The 23,394-nt window shown below is 39.9% G+C and overlaps 1 protein-coding gene across 1 annotated transcript; it reads left to right on the forward strand.

Moving 5' to 3' along the window:
• Nucleotides 1–284: 284 nt before the first annotated feature.
• CCN3 (cellular communication network factor 3) lies at nucleotides 285–8,091 on the forward strand. Its single transcript, NM_001266896.1, is given in 5 exon segments — nucleotides 285–459; nucleotides 589–814; nucleotides 1,900–2,151; nucleotides 2,981–3,195; nucleotides 6,679–8,091. Coding segments are annotated over 5 exon segments (1,074 nt in total). The 5' UTR covers nucleotides 285–375; the 3' UTR covers nucleotides 6,976–8,091.
• Nucleotides 8,092–23,394: the final 15,303 nt, after the last annotated feature.

The following is a 23,394-nucleotide window of genomic DNA, read 5'->3' on the forward strand; positions in this document are numbered from 1 at the left end:
TCCTTCCCACGCGCTCGAGCGAGCCCTGGGTCCTGGCCTCGGAACTCCACCCAGCCCCTCCCTACGCTCTGGGAAAAGCCAGTCGCCACACACAGGCACACGCAGGCCCCGGCGCCGCGCCCTAAGGAGAGCAGCACCCACAGCCAATTGCCATGGCAACCCCGGGGTTCGTTCCACTTCCCCACCCAGCCGATCTCCCCCCTCCTCCCTGCACTGCAGCCAACCGGCTTGCGCGCGTCCCAGGAGCGCGCTATAAAACCTGTGCTGGTGGTGCTGGGCGTGATCCGCAAGCGCCGGACCAGGGGGAAGGCGAGCAGTGCCAATCTACAGCGAAGAAAGTCTCGTTTGGTAAAAGCGAGAGGAGAAAGCCTGAGCATGCAGAGTGTGCAGAGCACGAGCTTTTGTCTCCGAAAGCAGTGCCTTTGCCTGACCTTCCTGCTTCTCCATCTCCTGGGACAGGTAAGTGGCACACCCTTAGGATGCCCCAAGTTACTTTGCCTTCCTGGGTGGCCCCCATTTGGTCACCGGGCTCTCTGTGTCTTCTACCCCAGCTGAGTGGTTTCTCCTTCTTGTCTCGCCTGCCTTCAGGTCGCTGCAACTCAGCGCTGCCCTCCCCAGTGCCCGGGCCAGTGCCCCACGACGCTGCCGACCTGCGCCCCCGGGGTGCGCGCGGTGCTGGACGGCTGCTCCTGCTGTCCGGTGTGCGCCCGCCAGCGTGGCGAGAGCTGCTCAGATCTGGAGCCATGCGACGAGAGCAGTGGCCTCTACTGTGACCGCAGCGCAGACCCCAGCAACCAGACTGGCATCTGCATGGGTAATCCTGCCCCCTCTGCTGTTTGACCTCTTCTGCAGCTAACTGAAGCTGCTTCCTCCCTTCTCTTTTTTCCTCCCCTTCCCAGAGGGCGATAAGCAAATAATAATATTGCAGTAAGTGACATGTATAGAGCACTTACTGTGTGTCAGGCATGGTTTGGGGAGTACCTGGGGCTTTGGGGAATGCCAGAGCCAGAAAGGAAACCTGCCCTGGGGATGAAAGACATTCTTCACTTGGCTCCCTAGACAAGAATCTAAGCAGAGGGGGAGCCAGGCAGAGTTAAGGGCCAGTGAAGTCATTTCCTTCGGACATTTCTAGGGGGCCACTTGGGGCTGATGGAAGCTCGGGTTTACTCACACGCTCACAGTTTCCCAAACTGCAGTTGGGGAAAATCCAGCAGGTTTGTTTTCACACCTGTAATTGTCCCATTTGAACCAAAGCAAATGCTAGTCTCCTGGGACAACTATGTAAACCCTTCTCTGACTGTAAGTGAAATAAAATGCAGGCAACTAGCCAATCCAGGCTTCTAAAACATAATCAATCGGGGATCAATTTTTCACACGGTACAACATTGTAGTTGGAGATTGTCCCTTCCTTTCTGGACAGGAGGGCTTTTACTTTTCTCTCTAAGCTACTGATGATTTATTATGCTTGAGTGTCAAGGAATCTCAATGCCCTTCCCAATTTGATCAGCTAACCTGTTGGAAAATATAGAGTACACTTTTTCTCTTTTTAAGTCTAAGCTGCTGGAGTAGGAAACTCTAAGGAGGTTCTTGCAAAATGACTGAACATTGGGAACAACGGCCAGGGGGCCTTGGGGACATTACTTCACAGTTGCACACCTCTTTCCTCATCCATAAAATGAGTGGCAAGACTAGATGATCTTGAAGGTTTTCTCTTGCTCTGAGAGGCCTCCATGAGGACATCACTCTACCGTAGATACATGAGAAACTGGATTGCCTGAACTGGAAAAGGACTTGGGTTTTGGAACATGTCCTCCAAATCTTACATAGCTTCTTCACTGTATTGTGTTCTTGTTTTTGCTCCTCCTCTTTGCTTTCCTCTTTGCTTCCCCAATATTCTAGCGGTAGAGGGAGATAACTGTGTGTTCGATGGGGTCATCTACCGCAGTGGAGAGAAATTTCAGCCAAGCTGCAAATTCCAGTGCACCTGCAGAGATGGGCAGATTGGTTGTGTGCCTCGCTGTCAGCTGGACGTGCTACTGCCCGAGCCTAACTGCCCAGCTCCAAGAAAAGTTGAGGTGCCTGGGGAGTGCTGTGAAAAGTGGATCTGTGGCCCAGATGAGGAGGATTCACTGGGAGGCCTCACTCTTGCAGGTGAGAAACTCAGTATACCTAGGGCTGGTCATAGTAGAGGGTAAATACAAACATGAAGAATTTGCAATCTCTTGGATTTGAAAAGAGAAACTGGCCTGTTTCTGGCCATTCAGTTGTAGATTTCAGGTTGCCCACTGAGATCAAACACATGAGATCAAACACATTTGTAGACATTAGATCAAACATATTTATAAACTCAAACTAAGTTATAGAAGTTTGCTGCAATTGCTCCTAAAGAGGACCTCCCAAATTCACTCTTTGGTCTTATTTTTGTCTTAGTGGATGACTACTACTTGTATTTTAATCCATCCCACTTGACCCTCATTAGCACTACAAAGACAAAATTTTAAATCCTCTTTCTTTTCTCAATCCTGTACACTACCTAGGCTGTCTCATGATTAACCTCCTTAAAGAAGGCTACTCATCCCTGGACAGGTGTCACTGAAATGTATCATCTTTCCACATGCTGTAGTAAGGCTCAGATGGCACTTCAGGACCTTTTTTTGATTCTTCTTTTTGTTTTCTCTTATCAATGAAGTAGTTTTTTAAAAAATCTCAAGAGACAGTAGAGGATTATTTCAGAAGCTATTCATTAGCCAGATTACTTATATTAGCAGTATCCAGAATTGTATACTATTGCTGAGGGCAGACATTATCAGTCATGCCAGAAATAAATAAATGAATAAATTCAGTTCTGTGTCCTGGGAGCATGGGTGTTTAATAGGTACAGAGTTGCATGAGACCCACTTTCTAATAATGGCTGAAAAGGACCACTTTCCAGTCCTCACATTTTACCCAATATGGCTGTCTTTATCTATACATCCCATAGCTTACAGACCAGAAGCCACCCTAGGAGTAGAAGTCTCTGACTCAAGTGTCAACTGCATTGAACAGACCACAGAGTGGACGGCATGCTCTAAGAGCTGTGGTATGGGGTTCTCCACCCGGGTCACCAATAGGAACCGTCAATGTGAGATGCTGAAACAGACTCGGCTCTGCATGGTGCGGCCCTGTGAACAAGAGCCGGAGCAGCCAACAGATAAGGTAGGAGCCTGAAGGAAACCTCCCATCCTGAAAGTAATGGCCTTGTCTCCTTGTAGCCTGGGCTTCAGAAAGTCACTGTGTCACTCTGTGACAGAGAGAGCAGCTGTAACTGGGAGTCAACCCCAGAGAAAAGGCAGTGGGGTTCCTGAAGCTGGCCTATCTTCTTTTTTCTCTTTAACATATTGAAATACTCCAGGCAACTCACAGTACACCCTCAGGTAAAGAGGGAGAGGGGCCAGATAACTATAATGCTTTTCCCAATGGAGAACGGTCTAGCAAATCCCATACTATTCCTGGAGAAAACTGGCTACCCAGTTGTCAAGCACCACTGATTCGAGACTGGTCAGTTCTGACCTCAGTTCTCTTTACTCGTCAGGTTCAATATGTATGGGTAGAGGCCATGTGGGTCTTACCTCTCAGTCTTCAGCTCTCTACCTGGCACATACTGTGTGCGTGATAAACAACTGTTGATAAATAAGTGAGTGACTGTCTGGGAATTATTGTTGATATTTTTAAAAACCTAGTGGAAATAATACATTTGCCAGCATAAGGCAATATGGGCCAAATAAAACAGCACATATCTTTTTGTTTTTTTTTGCTGGAATTATATCAACTCAGTATGTGAACACTGAATGTGAGATGTGCAGATCAGAAGCTCTGATTGGTTGCTGATGACCACAGGCCTTGTTACCAGAGCCCTATATCAGATAAATACAATACCCAATTTGAACCATTATATGGATCCTTATACAAACCTAAGACTAAAATAAAACAGTCCTTAGCAATTCAAGATTTACATATCTTGACACTGAAGCAATATCATCTAGTGCGTAAGAGGATAACTGTGGAGCCAGACAGCTTGGCTTCAAATTCTGTCTTTCCACATGAACTAGCTATGTAATCTTGGGCAATTTTCTTAACTTCTCAGCCTCAATTCCTTCTCCCACATAATGGAGCTGCTGAAAGTACCTACCTTAAGTTGTCATGGTGATTAAATAGAATGAATCTGCAAAATGCTGGGTATAGATTAAGTACTCTGTTAATAGTAGCCACCATTACTTATGATTTCTATTTACTGGTAAAATAAGAGTCCATAGTGGTTGCATTAGTTATATGGCTGCTTAGCTAAATAATTTTTTGAGGTCCATCCTAACTTTATGTTTCTTCCATCAGTTTAGAAAGAACACCTAGAAACACCTTATCCCTAAAATTATATCCTAGGAGATGCACTTCCCCACACTTAGGGGAATTCAAACATACATCTAACATAGTCATGTAGGTTCACTCACATAAGCAGTCTCACATACAAACACATACACACACACAGGAATGTTGTTATCCTGTACCATTTTGTGGGTGCTGACAAGAATACATGCTAAATATTAAATACAAAAAAGTAAGAAACAAGAAGTCCTTAAATATTTTCAATGGCACAGCAACTTCTTTATTAAATAAGATGTTTCCATTTAATATCTCCAAGATGTGGCTTTTTCTATTGTGTCTTTTTGCAAAATTTGTATTTTTTCTTGTAATTTGCATCTTCTTTAATACTTGGATATGTTATTTTAAAGATGTTTATTTATAGTATACATATTTTATAAAAATTGTACTAGAATACCAATCATGACTTCCTTGTCTCCAAGAGATTCTTAAATCTAAGACAGCGGTTCTTAAAGTGTGGTCCCCACACCAGCAGCATCATCTAAGAAGTTGTTAAAATGCAAATTTGTGGTGTGGGTCCCACATCAGATGTACTGAATCCAAAACTCATGGTGTAAGGTCCGACAGCTTGTTTTAAGAAATCCTCTAGATGATTCTGATGTGCACTGAAGTTTGAGAGTCACTGATTTAAGATAATTCCACATCTAATCACCCCACAAGCTGTGGGTCATGCCTATGAAGGTGAACAGTGGATAATTGTAGGAAATTAGTAGATGAAGAAATATAAGTAAGAGCCGGGCGCGGTGGCTCACGCCTGTAATCCCAGCACTTTGGGAGGCCGAGGCGGGCGGATCACAAGGTCAGGAGATCGAGACCACGGTGAAACCCTGTCTCTACTAAAAATACAAAAAATTAGCCGGGCGCAGTGGCAGGTGCCTGTAGTCCCAGCTACTTGGGAGGCTGAGGCAGGAGAATGGCAGGAACCCGGGAGGCGGAGCTTGCAGTGAGCCGAGATCGCGCCACTGCACTCCAGCCAGGGGGACAGAACAAGACTCCCTCTCAAAAAAAAAAAAAAGAAAGAAAAAAAGAAATATAAGTAAGAAATAAAACATAGTCAATTCTTTGCTGAATTAGGCCTCTTCATTTATCATTACTAATACAATCTTGAATACATTTTCCACTTTATTTGCCTTCATGCAAATTCCATGTCTTGAAATGTCCTGAGGTCATCATGTAATAGAAAGAATGGGCTTTGTATCAGACAAATTCAAATATTAGATGTTTTCTGATCCCTTTAGGTCTTTGAGACTCAGTTTCTTCATCTGTAAAATGGGTAATTGTTCTTTCTATGAATGATTATTCCTTGTATGAATGAATACTGTTAAAAAGGTTGAGTTAATGTCTGAAGAGTGTTGGAAACATAAAATAATGCCAGATTTATACCCACTCTGTTTATAAGACATTGTATTAGTCCATTTTCACACTGCTGTAAAGAACTACCTGAGACTGGGTAATTTATAAAGAAAAGATGTTTAATTGACTTACAGTTACACATGGCTGGGGAAACCTCAGGAAACTTACAATCATGGCAGTAGGTGAAGGGGAAGCAAAGCACATCTTACATGGCAGCATGAGAGAGAAAGAGAGAGAGAGAGAGAGAGAGAGAGATACAGCGAGAGGGGGAAGTGCCACACTTTTAAACCATCAGATCTTGTGAGAACTCACTACCATGAGAACAGGAAGGGAAAAATCTGCCCCCATGATCTAATTACCTCCAGCAGGCCCCTCCTCTCACACATGGCAATTACAATATGAGATGAGATTTGGGTGGGAACACAGAGAGCCAAACAGTATCACATGTAAAAATTCATTTGGCTAAAAATGACACCAAAGCATGTTATAGTGTCTTAAAAGATAGGTTTTGTTATTATACATGTGCTTTCACCTTCATGCTCATCTCCTCAATGTCAAAAGACCATTATGTACAATTAGGCAAGGTGTTCACATTCCAGGAAGAAAGGAAAATGCATATAGGAACAATAAAGAATTGTAACTACTCAAAGGACAAAGGATTTCCCAGATTCCCTTGGCTTATGTATCCTTGGCCAGAACTTTGCCACAAAGTTATTCCAAATCCCAGATAGGCTGTGGAAGCAAATACTTTTAGCTGACTATATTGCTCAAGCAAAATTAATGTTGTGATAACAAAGAAGAAAGACCAATAGATATTGGGTGGGCAACTAGCATGTAATTCCATACTCTAAAATTGTCCCTCAGAGGAATAGTAGCCATTCAAAACATCACCTCTTTTTTCTTTCTTAGAAAGGAAAAAAGTGTCTCCGCACCAAGAAATCACTCAAAGCCATCCACCTGCAATTCAAAAACTGCACCAGCCTGCACACCTACAAGCCTAGGTTCTGTGGGGTCTGCAGTGATGGTCGGTGCTGCACTCCCCACAATACCAAAACCATCCAGGCAGAGTTTCAGTGCTCCCCAGGGCAAATAGTCAAGAAACCAGTGATGGTCATTGGGACCTGCACCTGTCACACCAACTGTCCTAAGAATAATGAGGCCTTCCTCCAGGAGCTGGAGCTGAAGACTACCAGAGGGAAAATGTAACCTGTCACTCAAGAAGCACACCTACAGAGCACCTGTAGCTGCTGCGCCACCCACCATCAAAGGAATATAAAAAAAGTAATGAAGAATCACGATTTCATCCTTGAATCCTATGTATTTCCTAATGTTATCATATGAGGACCTTTATAGCTGTCTTTTTATTTAACAAAAAAATGTAATTAACTGTAAACTTGGAATCAAGGTAAGCTCAGGATATGGCTTAGGAATGACTTACTTTCCTGTGGTTTTATTACAAATGCAAATTTGTATAAATTTAAGAAAACAGGTATATAATTTACTTTGTAGACTGTATCACATCGCACTCATCATATTTTGTTGTGCACTAGTGCAATTCCAAGAAAATGTCACTATAATGACTCGGTGAAGTCTAGAATCATACTGAACATGTTGTACAAGTGTTTCAACCATATATTGAGGTTTGATGGGAAGATTCTCTATTGGCTCCCTTTTTGGGTAAACCAGCTCTGAACTTCTAAGCTCCAGATCCAAGGAAACATACAGCTCTTCAACCTGACGTTCAGAGATGACTATTAATTTTCTGTTTAGTTTTACACTAGGAAACATGTTGTATCTACAGTAATGATATGTTGGCTAAGTGGACTTGTGTCATAAACTTTCTCCATTTAAGACACATTGACTCCTTTCCAATAGAAAGAAGCTAAACAGAAAACTCCCAATACAAAGATGACTGGTCCCTCACAGCCCTCAGATATTTATATATTGGAAGCGGCTGAGGCCCCCAAGTTTTTTAATTTAGCAGAAACAGACCGTATTAGCAAGGATTCTCTCATCTCACTGATAAGTAAACTGAGGCCCAAAACACTTGCTTACATCCTCTGATGGCTGTTTCAAATGTGCATTTTGTAGAATTTTGAGAAAAAAAGAGCAAAATCAACATGACTGGTGGTGAGAGACCACACATTTTATGGGAGTTTGGAATTACTGTAGACACGCCCAAGACTTATCCTTGGGCCATAATTATGAAAACTCATGATCAAGATCTATGTGTATACATACGTGTATCTGGTTTGTCAGGCTACAAGGTAGGCTGCAAAATTAAATCTAGACATTCTTTTAATGCCACCACACGTGTTCCACTTCTCTCTTTTAAAGTATTTATAAAAATATAAATTGTACATTTTGTAAAATATTACGTTTAGTTTCTCTACTTGTCAGATATCACTAAATAAACACAATTTTATTGCTGTGCGGCTCCATTACTTTGGCGCATAAAAGTTGAACATTGTTGTTTACTGAAAATAAAATTAAAATGTATGAATTAAATGAGACATCAATCAATAGCATCTATTGAAAGCAAAATGAGTATTTCTGGGTGAGCTTACGACTTCTTGTCAGAAGGGAAACAAAAGACAACTCAATATTACTGAGTTAGATGTTTCTCACCATCAGCCTCAATTAGCCCCCACACTACTTACTCAGACCCTCATCTCAAGCCCTGATCTCTTTTTTCTGGATGACCCACTAGACACCTCTATATATTGAAATTTAAACTTGTTATCTGACCAAACAAAATTCAGCTCTGTGACTTCCTTATCTAATCAAAGGGCATCCCATCCTCCCAACTGCACAGCTTAAATGGCCAGCACTTTCTTGATCAGTTTTATTTTGCCAAGTACCCAGAAAAGCATACTTCCATTGATCATGGGGAGCTGCATGACAAACTGTGCTGCCCAGTGGGCGGAGTCACAGGTAATAGAAGTTTTGTGTTTGGAAGCTTCTTGCTGATGCAGTGTGGCTCTCAAGTTCTATAATTTGTAAGGAAAGATCTTTTTATAAGAGTTTTACTATTACCATCTTCACCTCCGGGATCTGCCCCCTCCTTCCTGCCCCTCTCTTTAGCTAGTTTCCGTTTGTCCTTAAAGATGGATTAGAAAGAAATTTTGCCTTTTAGGAGTTTATTCACATGAAATTTTCAAGGACAGTAAACATGTATTGCACAACAACATTGTGCTAAGAGCTGTACTTGCATTATGCTGTTTAACTGGCACAATAGCTCTATGAAGTAGGCATTCTTCATGTACCCATGTTATGGATGAGGAAACCAAAAAAAAAAAAAAAAAACGTTAAAAGAAACTGGTGGATCTAGAATTCAAACCAAAGTCCCTTTACTTTCTACTTGCTAACACACGGATCCTTGCAAAGATGATCTATCTTTTATCCATTAGGATGAAAAACAAAGCAATCTTCAAGCTGAGAATATAAGAAAAGATATATGAAAATATGCCCCAGAATGGCATGAAACTAGGAAAAGAGTGATTTGGTTTTGTTCAAAAGTATCCGTGAACATGAATCAAAAGAGACCTAGGACAGAACGTGTAACAAAATCTGATTAGTGATTACATCAGGCTAGTCTCATTTTTGTTCTTTTCTGTCACTTCTTTACCAACTTCTTTTTTAAACTGAGGATATACTACCTTTATCACCAGAAAAACAAAAATTAAGGCTGACTTATGTCCCTTCTGGCACAGTTCTCCTTGCAGTTCTATTTACTCATATAGACATAGCTGCTCCTTCCAGCAGCCAAAGCATTTGTTAAGTCATTCACTCTGTTCATTCAAAAACTACTTACTGATTGCTTCTGTGTACCTAGCATTGTTTTAGATCCTGGGAACACAGCCATGAGTAAAATAAACAATAAAAATAAACACGTTCTCTCTTCTTCCAAAAATTTACATAATGCTGTTGGGAAAGGTAGGCAAAAAAGCAGCAAACAAAGAAGGTAAATTCCAAATAATGCATAAATAAATCTGTGAAGATCATCAAAACAGGGTGATAACATAGAAAACTTCTGGGTGGCTGATTTAGCTTGAGGCAAAGGAATTCTTTCTAAAGAGGTGACATTTCAAAAGAGAAAGAATCTTCCAGTGAGATGTAACATCTACTGTAAAACAAAACAAAACAAAACAAAAACAGTGTCAGGGAGTATTAAGGACCATCCATGAGGCTAGAGTACAGAATGGGAGGAGAGGTGGGAGACGATGTATTTGCAGGGGCAAGAGTATCAGGACTTGCCTCTATCATCAAAGTTCTCACAGTATTTACAACTGATACTCTATAACCCCATTATGAGTATCTTGAGGCCAGCATTTTAGTCCTCTGTATCTGCCCAAGTCCCTGACACACAGTAAGACCTCACTGTGCATACCTGTTGAATGAATGAATAAATATATGAATGAATGGTCTCTGCATTGGCAGAAGGCAGAATGGTCTTTGAAAAAAATGTTAGGCTATCATTTTCATTATCACTATCACCTGGAGAGCTCTCTAACTTACATAAATACACACGCATGCATTCCTGAATTTAAAATTAAAGGCAGTCAGAAAATGTGGTGTGATGTACAAATACTTGCAAATTTCAGAACGTTCTAGTAATACAGCAAGGCAAGAAACATTGACTGAGCAGAGTTTAGGGCTGCAGAAAGAGCACAAGCTTGAGAATTATCCAAGCCTGGGTCTGAATGCCAGGCTTACTCTTTCCCAGCTATAGGATACCAGGCGCTCTGCACAGCCTCTGGAACTCAGTTTTCACATCTGTAACATGAGACCATGTATGGATAGGGTGACCAACTGCTCCAGTTTATCTCGTTTTAGGAGTCAGGACTTTTCAGTTATAAAATCAGGGCAGTCCCAGGCAAACTGGGAGAAGTTGGTCACCCTAAATATCAACCTCATAGTATTATAATATATATTCATAAGCACTTGACTGTGCCTGGCACACAGTAGGTCTGCAAATGGCAGCTGTTGATATAAGTATTTAGTAGAGCCAAGCATTTAAAGTTCAAAGGTAGACATTATTGACCTCATTTTTACATGGAAAGATGAAGAAACTCAAAGAAGTTAATGACCTATTAAGGACACAGTAAATGAAGGAGTTAGGATTCAAACTCAGGGTCTGTCTGAGCTCAGAGCCAAAGCTCTTTCCTTTACACAGTGCCACAGACGCTGAGGCCAAGTGTATTTTCAGCAACCAAAACAATTCCAACAGTTTCATTTTTGTGCTATTTTCCCAAACTATAAATGTTCTCTTTTAGTAACAGCATTGCAAAGTAGTGAGACTGTTGAGATCATTCTGTGAATGTCAAATTTTGAAAGCACTTAATTGCTGGTGTAGTGATAACTCACATTTCATTGAAAATTACTTGGAGATTTTTCTTTTCTTTTTCCACACAAAGATTCAATTCAACAATGAGGTAAGAACATCTTTAACTATACAAAGAGCTAATTTGTTACATACATATCTGCACTTGATGAGATTGTCAATGAAGCTTTGATGGAGATTTCTGGGCAGTACTAGATTTCCCTCACAATGTCTTCCTTGTAGGTACATGTTGTCATGTTTCCAAATGGGTTTCACTCCAAAATGTTCAACATCACAAGTCAAATCATCAAAACAGTATGTCCTTTTGGCTATGGGCTATAGGGTTTAGTTTGACGATCCAATATTGTTGGAAATGTATTCATCTTAACCACACTGCACAGTTCTTTCAGGCATTCTTATGTTGTCTGGACCACAGAGGGTTCACAAAATTCAATTACTACTTCAATAATGCCGCTGGCACTTGCTAAACTCTGAATAATGAAGGATTATCTGCAGCCTTCCAGCTGAGGACCGTGAATTACTGTTACATTAGGCCAGCTGTTCTGGGGATAATCAGGAGATGCAAAGGGTAAGGATGGCAATGTTGTACCAGTCTTCCTAAAGAATGTGTGTCTTTCTCCTTAGGACAAAAAAACAAAGGTCTGAATTTCAGCCCAGTATACAATTCCATTCAAATGACAAGGTTTCACAGAATGAACAGCCCACAGGTCCTACTGGAAGGAACTTGGCAACAAATATTTTATAATCCAAGCAGAAAATGTGGCTTGGACTTATATTTTATTAGCCAAATCTGAGAACCAGACTCTGCTTGTAGCATAGAATCAGAAGTTTGGAAGAAGTTATAAAGTTCTTAGCTTGGGTTAAATATGGGTCAGTGTGCTCCAAGCTGACCCAGGTTTGTCCTGCTGAAGCAAGGCCACCTACAAGATCCTGGGAGGACTTTGATACAGGAGATGCCAGTAAGTGGGCATTCTAGCTCCTCTGAAAGTTGAGCAGTGAGACTCTTCCCCAGTAATTTGTAGAAAATCACAGCCCCCAGAAAAGAGGATAAAGACCACAAGGATCATATTGACTGTGCCATGTTATCTACCCAAATTCCATTTCATGGTTCAAGAATCCACTTTAAGTTCACCTTCCCTAAGAAGCCTTCTTCACCAGCACCCTTTTGACTACAATAGGCCTGACCCACCCTCTTTTGTACCCAACTGCTCTTTGTAACAATTCCTATCATAGCAGCTGAAACACCGTATCTCTGTTACTTGTTTGCATATGTGTTTCCCACTAAACCCTAAGCTCCATGAAAGCAAGGACCTTGTCTAGTTTTCTCACCACTGTTTTACACAGTGCTTCTCAAGGTTGTTCAGCACAGTATTCCAAACAGCTAAACAGACTGAACACTTATTACCTAACCATCTAGCAGCAAAACCCCAACATTTCAGGCCAAAGTTTCAATAGCTTCTCACATTTTCTCCTAAAAATGCAAGTTATTTTTGACTTCTCCTTAGTCGATTATTCAACTTTCCCTACCAAACCTTCAAGTAAAATTGATGCTCCAGAAAAACGAACCATGTTTACACTGAGGCCTCTTGCATCTTCTTGCATATTTCATGTAGTCAAATTAGCAGTAATAATAAAAAAAGATTCCAAATTCTCTCTCAATTTAGGTGCCATCGATTGTAAGGTATACTATTAATGTACATATCAAAAAGAAATTTTAAAAGTCTGTCAATTGACCCAGGACACATCATCAATTGGAACACTCATATCACTTTCAGAATTGAAAAAAAAAATCCAATGTTTATTTTAGAATATACGAAATTTAGAAAAAAAAGATGAAAAAGGAGGAAATGGAGGAAGAGGAAAAAAACCGACATTTATCAAGCTTATTAGGTACTAGACACTACGCAAAGTGCTGTACATAGATTACTTGATTTGCTTTAATTCTTATAACAATCCTTTGAGGTCAGTACTATTTTATCTCAAAATTACAGATGAGGAAAATGAAGCTTTAGAAAGAAAAATAGCTTGCATGGCATCATAAACCTATTATGTGGTAAAGCCAGAATCTGAATCCTCACATTCTGAATCCAAAATGTGCATATTTACTCTGCCTTGTTGCCTATATTCTGGGTTACCTGTACTCCATTTGGAGAAACAAGTAATGGTCACACAAGAAACTTGAAAGAATGAATGAATGAATGACCAGCTACTAAGCTGTAAAGGATTTGTGCCTGCATATTGGTCACCACCTAAGGAACTTCCCCAACAGTATGCATGGGGGCCATATGCAAATCTTTTGCCAAGGAAAACCGTTGACTTAGGCCAAAAATTTTGTGACCAAGAACTGTTAGGAATATGGTCCCGAGCTTTTCACTGGTCCCTGAAATTAAGGTAGTGGTCTTTCTTTTCTGTATTAATTAAGTAATTGATCAATTCAACAAAAATGTAGTGATCATCTACCATATTCCAAGTCATTTGCTGGAACTGGGAATAAAGCAGTGAACAAGGCAAATACAGTCCTTGCCCTCCTAAAGCTTATAGTCTGGTGGGTTGTATGAGTTTTTCTTTCAACCTTCATTCCCTGGACTAAATTATCTAGGTTTGGTTTTTTTCTTTGTTGTTGTTGTTGTTTTTTGTTTTGTTTTTGGTGGTGGTGTTTGTTTTTTGCCTTTCCGCTTACCACTTTATGCTCATAGGAGTGGACTCCTTAGAATTGAGCCCCATTATTGGTGCCCCCAAATTCCAGAGAAGATCCCTAGAGCTGAGTCTGAAGCATTTCAGACCCCTTCCTGTAAGCCAGCTCCTCATCTGAAGCCTCCTCAGATGCCATTTTCTCATGTGAAGGTGAGATAATTATGTAGGTCTCTCTGCAACAACCGTGGAGAACGAGAATCTCTTATACCTACTAAATACACACCTGGACAATTCCAGAAGTACACAGAAAGTTAGGGGTTTCAGAGATCTGCCCTGTAAGACCTCATTCATTAGGAGAACCATCTAATCCCCAAGCCTATGTTCAATAGTGTATTCAGAAACATCATGTAGTGCTCTTTTCCCTTTGACAGAAAGGCTCAAGTTATATTGTGCCCATACCCTTCTTGGTACTATATTATGTACCTGGAGTGTCTTCCTTCCTTTAACTTCATCTTTTGAAATCATTTTTATTGTTCAAGATCTACCCACCATAAAATGCTATTTATATTTACTAAGCTTTTCCCAATCCCCACCCTACCTCTTCAACCAAGGCAAAACATGGTAGCAGAACATATTGGCAAACACTGAACTTGGAGTCAAAAAACCAAGCCACGTCCAAGTTGCTTAGCTTCTGGGCTTCTATGTCCACAAAATGAGGATGTTGACTTCAGCAACTTCTGTGGTCCCATCTATATTAACACTTACAGGGTATCTACTATGTGTTGTATCATTTTTATAAACCTATTTTTCCTACAAGTACAAGATGAGTACTATTGCCTTATTTATTGATGAGACTGGAACAGATTCCAACCCAGGGGTGCCTGACTCTACAGCCCAAACTCTTAGCAGCATGACACACCACAGCTCCCAAAAGCTTGTGGTGCCCTTCCTCCTCTTTTTCTCTTTTATTATAATGAGGCTCACCTCATTGTAGTAGTACTGCTTCTGGTTTTTGGATTAGAAAATAACCACCATATCCTTCAGATTCATCCTGGTCTCTCTAGGCAAGGAGTGACAAATCAGCAATGAAAATATTAATTACAATTGTATCTACACAACATCCCAGAAAATGGTAGAGACGTAGAAAAGCCAACTATGAAGCCAGCCGTTAAAACCATGTCCAACCAGGTGTGGTGGCTCACCTCTTTAATCCCAACACTTTGGGAGGCTGAGGCGGGCAGATCATTTGAGGCCAGGAGTTCAAGACTAGCCTGGCCAAAATGGTGAAATCCCATCTCTACCAAAAATACAAAAATTAGCTGGGCATGGTGGTACGCACCTGTAATCTGAGCTACTCAGGAAGCTGAGGCATGAGGATTGCTTGAACCCAGGAGGTGGAGGTTGCAGAGAGCCAAGATCACACCACTGCACTCCAGCCTGGGCAACAGAGCAAGACTTTATCTAAAGAAAGAAAGGAAGAATGAGAGAAAGAAAGAAAGAGAGAAAGAAAGAGAGGAAGGAAGGAAGGAAGAGAGAGAGAGAGAGAGAAAGAAAGAAAAAGAAAGAAAGAAAGAAAGAAAGAAAGAAAGAAAGAAAGAAAGAAAGAAAGAAAGAAAGAAAGAAAGAAAGAAAGAAAGAAAGAAAGAAAAAAAGACAAAGAAAAAAGAAATCCAATGAACAAATTTTACTTCTCTTTTTATGGGACCATTTGCTTTGGCAGTCTGCTCAGATGAGATATCAAGGTGCATCTATAAATGTAAAGCGTAGACTGATTCATTGAATTGGTCAGATTATTTTTTTAACAGGTCATTTCAGTCAAACAATTTGTTTGTAACCCAAGTTACTAACTAGTTATTGCCCATTTGATCTATTAAAAACAATTCATCCATTTGGTAAAGCCTCACTAACATTTTTTAAATCAATCTGTACAATACCTGAGAAAAATATATTAATTAGTTAATACCTTCACTCAATTAAAACTTGGGCATGTCTAAAGTCTGACCACACACCTCTTGTCATATTGCATTGGTCATCACAGATAAATTCTTACAATGTTGGACACAGATTCTTTAACAAAACTGTTGAACTTCAGTACACTCCAAGATGGTTAATGCAGTACATACTGCTCAAGGTTAGACTAAACACCAGGTCCAAGAATTATTTTCCATGGCCCTTCTTAATGACACAAAACCCTACCTTTTAACGGGCATTTTTTTCTCCCAAAACTTTGTATTGATTTATACATTTCTTCAATTCTATGTAAGTGGGTTGTGAATTTACAAGATCCTCAAATCTCATAAATCACACACCTCTTTCTTCAGTTTCCATCTACTTATTACTTCTGTGTTATCTCTTATTTGAAGACTAACTTTGCAAATGTGCAGAGAAGGTATTCTATCATATTCTGAGGGAAAAAAATGGCGTTGTTTGACTTGGATGTCCCTGGACTTTACAGTCTCACTCCAAATAATATAGTAACAGCCAAGGCCCCCTGATTTCTGCTAGGAGCCCTCAACCCCACATTGGCTAGCTAGGTGTATATAGCATTTTGTACATGGGCTTCTAGTAAGCCTAGAAATGAACTGTCATCTAGAGATTTTTATAGGCACTTGGCCAAATTCTAAATTGCTCAGGATTTGCATCTTCTAAAGAATAAAAGCCTATTTACACGTTCTCACTGTTTCAGAATTCCTGGCTAGCTACATGAGAATGTTTTAAAGGGTTGGTAACAATACAACTCACCATGGACCACCTAGATTAATATTAAAAAGGTGTTTCTTTGTTTCCAAGATTTTCATGTTTGCCTTCCCTTCTCTTCTCTCTCTCCAACGTATCAATGCCGTGCTTTCTTTTCTTCAAAGGTTTTTGGAAAGCGCAGGCACTCCCCAGGCCATTGGTCCACTGGATGACATTGAACTTACTCTGTGTGCTCACTGATGGCCTCTTTTCTAGGATAAACCATCACAACTGCCTTCATCAAGCTTGGAAAGTCATCTTTGGGATCATCCTTAAACTTGAGAGGTAGAAGGCAAACATAGGAGAAATGTCTAGATAACAACAACTAAGAAAGAACCTTGATCCATCAATAATAGAGTACATCAAGCAGCTTCATGCTCGATCTGAAATTATCATAGTCCTTATTATAGGTCACAGATAATACCTTATGGAGTGTGTTTAACCGTTCACATCTCTACAAAATGTCAAACAATATTCCGCACAAAATGAGCACTCAACAAACATTAGATTAAAAAGAGGAATAAATTGATGAAAAACTAGAAGGATATTAAGTGGAGAAATTAGAAGGGTGGATAAAGGTATTAATTAGATGAACAAATGAGAACTAGAACTTTATGACTACTATTTCCTCCTTTTTCTAAAAGCAAAATATGCCTTTGTAAAGTTGATGCTAGAAGTGTAAAAAGTTCCATTAACATTCATCTCAGAAATCTGTACAGAGTTCATACTTCCTCCCATCAAGGACTTCACATTCCCTTTCCTGGTTCTCAGTACTTCTCCTTTTGGTTCTGTGCCTCAGTGTACATTGTTTCTATTGATTCCTATTCCTAACCCTACCCTGGCACAATTTCTGATGTATATCTTTCAGCCATGATCTCCCCAATTTGCCCCTTCCATCTTCGTGAGCTTGGCCAGCTAAGTTGACTCTCTTTCTTCCAACTTGTCCATCAAGTTGTGGGAACTGGATCATTTACTTGAGTTGTTGAACTTAAGACCAGCATTATTTTAATTGATATTGTTTATTCTCTTTGCCTTTGCCTGAATAATAAAGGACTCTCACATGATTGTGAATTGCAGGTCTGTCTTTGCCATCAGATTTTTAATTTTGTTCAGGATTAAACCCATAGTAGTTTAAGGAAGGCAGTAACCTCTTCAACTCTATGGGAAAATGTTGTAAGAGCAGTTTGCAAATTCTAAATCCTCATTGAAGTAAGTTACTATTTGGGGTCACAAGCTGTCTACACAACCCTAAGAGGTTTGAATATAAATTTAAAATTTTGATTGTCCAGATGGTTGCTATTTGAAAAAGCCTATTTGGCATTCTAGACCTAACCCCCTGAATGATTAAAGAAGCAATAGGGTCAGGAAGAGTCAATATTTGTTATCTTGTAGACATTTTCTCTATAATGCTTAAGTACCCTAACTGTGATGCAGAGACTAAAATATTATAGCTAGATTTTTAAAAATTTGACCATATGCAAAAATGAGCAAGCAATGTGGATCATTTAACTGAAAGAATAAATGACAAGTGGCAGATAAGACAATTATCTTGGTTTTGGATATGTTTCTGTTCTTTTTGGATCATATCAAATGCTTCAGAGAGTAACTCCTCTTACAAGTATTCTTTGTGGTGCTAAGAAGGTAAAAGTTTCTATGGGCAAACTCCTCTGTATCCTGATTTAATTTTAAAAGACAATATTTATTAAGCAACCAGCATGTGTAAGGTTATTCCCATAAAGGTGATATGCAAAATGCCCAAGGATCTTGATGTCTAAGATCCTCATATTTAATTCCACGAAGACGTAGTATATCATCTGAGAAGTAATAACCTAACATTACTGAGCACTTTTGAAAGGCAAACATGACAACGTCCTCCTTTCCTATCACAGAAGATAGTCACTGTTAAATTCTGAAGGATATTGAAAGAATTCAATTGTATTTTTCCTCCAGCCTGGAGAGAACTCCTCTGCTGCCATTATCAGATTCTGGGTCTCTAACCTGCTGCCATTACCCCAATACTCGTGATACCTTCATTTGGTAATTTACAGTAGAGTGAGAGAGAAAATAGGGGAACTTAGCTCTCCCAATTCTATCACCACAAGAGTGACATAACACACTATATCTCCCTTGAGAGCCATCTTACCTTTCTTCCTCATGCCAAATATCTCCTGGGCTATGATGGGAACAAGTGAAGGATAAAGTAGGGTAAATCTCAAGAGAACAGTATGTGGTAATAGGAGGAGAGGTTAACTTTGTCCAACTTACTCATTCCTTTGTGGCTCACTAGGAAAGGAAATCCTTAAAAGAAAGGTATCCTATATGAATTCTATACATTTCCTTAATATTCTATTATTTGGTTCACACAACCCTCTTTCAAATTCTCCACTCCAATGTCCAATCCATTTTCTCACATAACTCTGCCTTCCCCATAAAGCCTTAATCTCTACAAACTCAGGTGCCTCAGGCATTGGCCTGAGTTAATGGAGGTTCCACTCTACTTGGTTCTGTTTGACTTATGAGGACAGTGCTAGAAGAGATTCCTGTGGATGAAGCAGAAAGTAAATGTTTTGAATTTCATCTTTTGTCATAAACAGGGTCAGCTGATTTCAAAAGTTTACCTAAAAAGAGAGAAAACCTCAGGGCAAGGATTGACTTTTCCTCAAAAAATAAACCGAAACCAAAAAATACAATCTATTCTGGTATCATGAAAAATGAAATGTCTCGTTTCAGCATGATTTTGACCTCACCCTTTGGGGAAACAAAGATCCTAGAATTATTGAAGGAGGAGCACGTGACCGTTTCTTAGGCTTGATTGACTCTCTTCCATTTTGATAGGTCGCTCCAGTTCTAACTAGGTTAAGTTTCATTTCAAACATTTTTACATGCTTTATCTCATTCAACGTTCAAAACTACCCACTGAGCATGGATATTTCTGCCCATTTTATTTGTTAAGGTACCTTAAAAATGCTTACATTTTAGTTAATGCTTCTGGCATTTGAGAGAAAAATATGCAATCTGTAAGCTCAAAAGAGATAACATATAATAAGTTCATTTGAACCATCAGTCATGTTTCCCACGAACAACTTAAACCTTTAACTGTCTCACTTTTTCAAAGGAATAGAAAGGCATCCTCCTGGTTGTGTGACTTTTGCCCTTTTCTAGAAAGCTCGTAAGCAGTCTTCATTAGATAACTTACAGAATACAATATTCATTAAATAGACATCAATCCGTCATCATGGACCAAGAGTATACCCATTTCTCTGTACTATAAGGCATAGAAAATATGTTATCTAACACACTTTCACAGACTTTACAAATGATAACCCACTTTGCAGATGACTGACCTACCCAAGAAAAATTAAGAAATGAGGGTGAGCGTTCTATTCTCTCTAAATCATGTTTCATTTCAATTTATTCTCAATATCCAGAAGGATAACTGATGCTTTTTGGATGAGCTCATTTAAACATGTCAAACTCTTTTTACAAAGATTAACTAGAATGTGTCAGCTATGCTGGTGGCAAAACCATCTTGTTTAAAGTCTTCAAGAAGTAATATACAAAGCAAGATTACAACTGCTCAATCTTTAGCATGACATGCATAAAATCAATATTTCAAGTTCCTTTGGGAGTTACAGCCCAACATGCTGCTTATAAATCGTCATAATGACCTCAGCCAGCCCCTCCTGTCCAGTGGGGAAAGTGGAATTACTCAGACTTCGAGGGGAGACTTAAACACTGGGCAGTTCACAAGGGCTGTGAATAGGCTGATGGTTTTCTAGAAGAAAAATGTCAGATGTAGAAGTTTCCTAGATGCCATGCCATAATCAGTCCCATCTGCTCCAAACTCAGAGAGCCAAAGTCACTCATTGAAAAAGCTTTGGAACAGCAAAGCATGGGCATGTTCAGAGAGCATAGTGAATGACTTCTCACGATCCAAGAGATTTCAAGTAGCAGAATTTCTAAACGTTCCATGCAGAAGAGGACACCAAAATATCCTCTGGGAGATCTTTTATATCTCACTTAGTGAAAGAAGTTTCTGTTAACTGGTCTCTCTGGATTAATCAATATCTTTAATTTCTGGACTGCTCAACTTTGTGAAAAACTGAGGTTCTCCTTTACAATTTGGACAAGTCTAATGTTTTCCATTTCTTCCACTGGTGCTTTGAAACCCTCGCTCTACTTGAGGATATTTTAAGAACAATCTGAAGAATAGGAGCTTTAGAATTTACTAGTATAGCATTCTGAACCAGAGATAATTTTAGTCCCCAGACAACATTTAGTAATATCTGGAGACATTTTTGATCATAGCAAACTGAGGGAGGACTGCCACTGGCATCTGGTGGGTAAAGGCTAGGGATAATTCTAAATATCCTACACAAGACAGCCCTCCACAGCAAGAAATTACCTGCCCCAAAAGGTCAATAATGCCACAGTTGGAAAGCCTTGCACTCGCAAAATGGCAAAAACCCAAGTTTAACCAATGGCCAAAGCTCAATTTTAACCACAGATAAAAATTCCCTCATGCCATGTTGCAGGAAGCAGAGAAAGAAAGCAGTCTAATTATTTCAATGGTGAATAAGAAATCTCTGAAAAGAGATGTTGCCAAGACCACTTTTGTGACACAATCAACCAAGCTTAAAAAAAAAAAAAAAAGGCCTTCCAGTTGGGTCTTACAATACAACTTGGAAAAGTAAATGCCAGAGACAACTGGAAAAAAGAGTTGATGCCCAAACAGATTTCCCTGTTGTGATGCATGTTAGTTGACTTAAGAGCCTCCAAGTCCCTAAAGTGTTAATTTCCAGAAAAATTGAAAGACGAGGATAGAGGGGTTAAGTTAAACATCCACTGTGAGTTGTTCTTACACTACAGTTGAAGAGAGATCTTGAAATATATTTTTCATTCATTTTCTCTCTTTGTGTCTCCCTATGTGAGAAACATGGCATGCACAATTGGCGCCTATATTATCCTCTGGCCAATACTTTATCCCAGTTGCCTTAGCAACTGTCAATATTTGTCCGGTATGTCACAGCCCCAGTTGGCTGATGGCTGGTTGAACATCTACTTGTAAAGTTTAGGGAAGAGAGACACCCAGTGGTCTAAATTAACTGGGTTGCTGAAAGCCATCTCCTGCTTCATTCTATTTTCACTTCAGAAACATTTATTAATTTTTAAATCTGATCTTCTGTTAATCATCAACAATCCCCACAGTTAAACTTATGAAAGCAGAAAAGAACACGAGTTGGCACACTTACTTTTTCTGTAAAGGGCCAGACAGTAAATATTTCAGGCTTTGTGAGCCATATGGTCTCTGTTGAAACTATTCAATTATTCCGTTATAGCACAAAAGCAGCATTAAACAATATGTAAACAAATGAGAATGGCTGCATTCCAATAAGATTGTACTTACAAAAGCAGATAGCAAGCCAAATTCAGCCCATTGGCAACCATTTGTTAACCCCTGCATGAGAAGATAGAATGTATGTGCTCTTTCAATCTGCACATGCAACTGCCCCTTTCCCTCCCCCAAATTTTAAGGCAACTGGAAGAATCACTGCAAAAAGACACATCAGTATTCAGTCACTAACATTAATACAACTATTTAGCATGTTCTAGACACTGTTCTAAGTGCCACAGTCACAGCAATGTAGAAGACAGTTGCTCTGGACCAAGTGCTGTATCCCCTCAAAATTTAATGTTGAAATGTTGAAATTCTAGTCCCCAGTGGGATGGCATTTGAAGATGGAGCCTTTGGGAGATAATGAGGTATTGAGGGTGGAGTCCTCATGACGGAATTAGTGTCTAAGAAGAGACAGGCTGGAACTTACTTCATCTCCATCCTTCTGCCATGCAAGATTACAACAAGCTGGATATCTACAAAGCAGCAAGAGGGCCCTCACAAGATACCAGACTGCCAGCACCCTGCCTTCCCGGCCTTCAAATTGTGGAAAATAAATGTTTGTTGTTTAAGCGACCCAGTATCTGATATTCTGTTACAACCGCCCAGACTAAGACAGCAGTTAAAGACCTCTCTGTCTTTGTGGAGCTTATATTTATAGTTAGTAACATAATATGTAAATAATTTTGTAAATCAAATGATAGTAACTACTGTTAGAATATTTCAAGGCAGAAGCGGGACAGGGAATAATGAGTTTTAAAAAATGTTGTAGATTAGATTGCATTTCCCCCCAAAATATTGAAGAACTAGTTCCTTGTATCTGTTAATGCAATATTATTTGGAAATATGATCTTTGAAGATGTAATCAAGTTAGGAAGAGCTCATTAGGTAGGCCCTAATCCGGTATGACTTGTGTCCTCATAAGAAAATGAAATGCCACATGAAGACAGACCCTGGGAGAGTCCCATCCAATGACAGAGAAAGAGACTGGAGTGATGCAGCTGCAAGCCAAGGAATGACAAAGATTGCTGGCCATATTCAAGCTGGGAGGAGGAAAGAAAGGATTCTCAGAGGACCATGGTCTTGATGACACCTTGATGTCAGCTGGTTTGCCTCCAGAACTGTTAGGGAATAAATTTCTGTTGTTTTAAGCCACACAGTTTGTGGTACTGTGTTAAGACAGCCCTAAGAAACTAATACAGGAACAGAGAGAATTGTTACTGTTAAAAGGGTGGCAAAGAAAGGCTTCAGTGAGAGGGTGAAGGAGCAACTCATAGGGATGTGTGCGACAGTAATCAAAGCAGAGGAAACAGCAAATGTTAAGGCCCTGAGGCAGGAGGATCACAAGGCTGTTCTTGTGCCTGGGGCAGAGTGAGCCACAGGGAGAAAGGGGAGTCATAAATCAGAGAGAGAAATGGAGCAAGATGAAAAACGTCTTGTGGGACACTGCCTGGAATTTGGCTTTTATGCTGAGTGAAATATGATATTAAAGAATTTTGAGTAGAAGAGTGACACG

The sequence above is a fragment of the Macaca mulatta genome, chromosome 8 (assembly GCF_049350105.2).
Source record: "Macaca mulatta isolate MMU2019108-1 chromosome 8, T2T-MMU8v2.0, whole genome shotgun sequence".
In the NCBI taxonomy this organism is placed as follows: Eukaryota; Metazoa; Chordata; class Mammalia; order Primates; family Cercopithecidae; genus Macaca; species Macaca mulatta.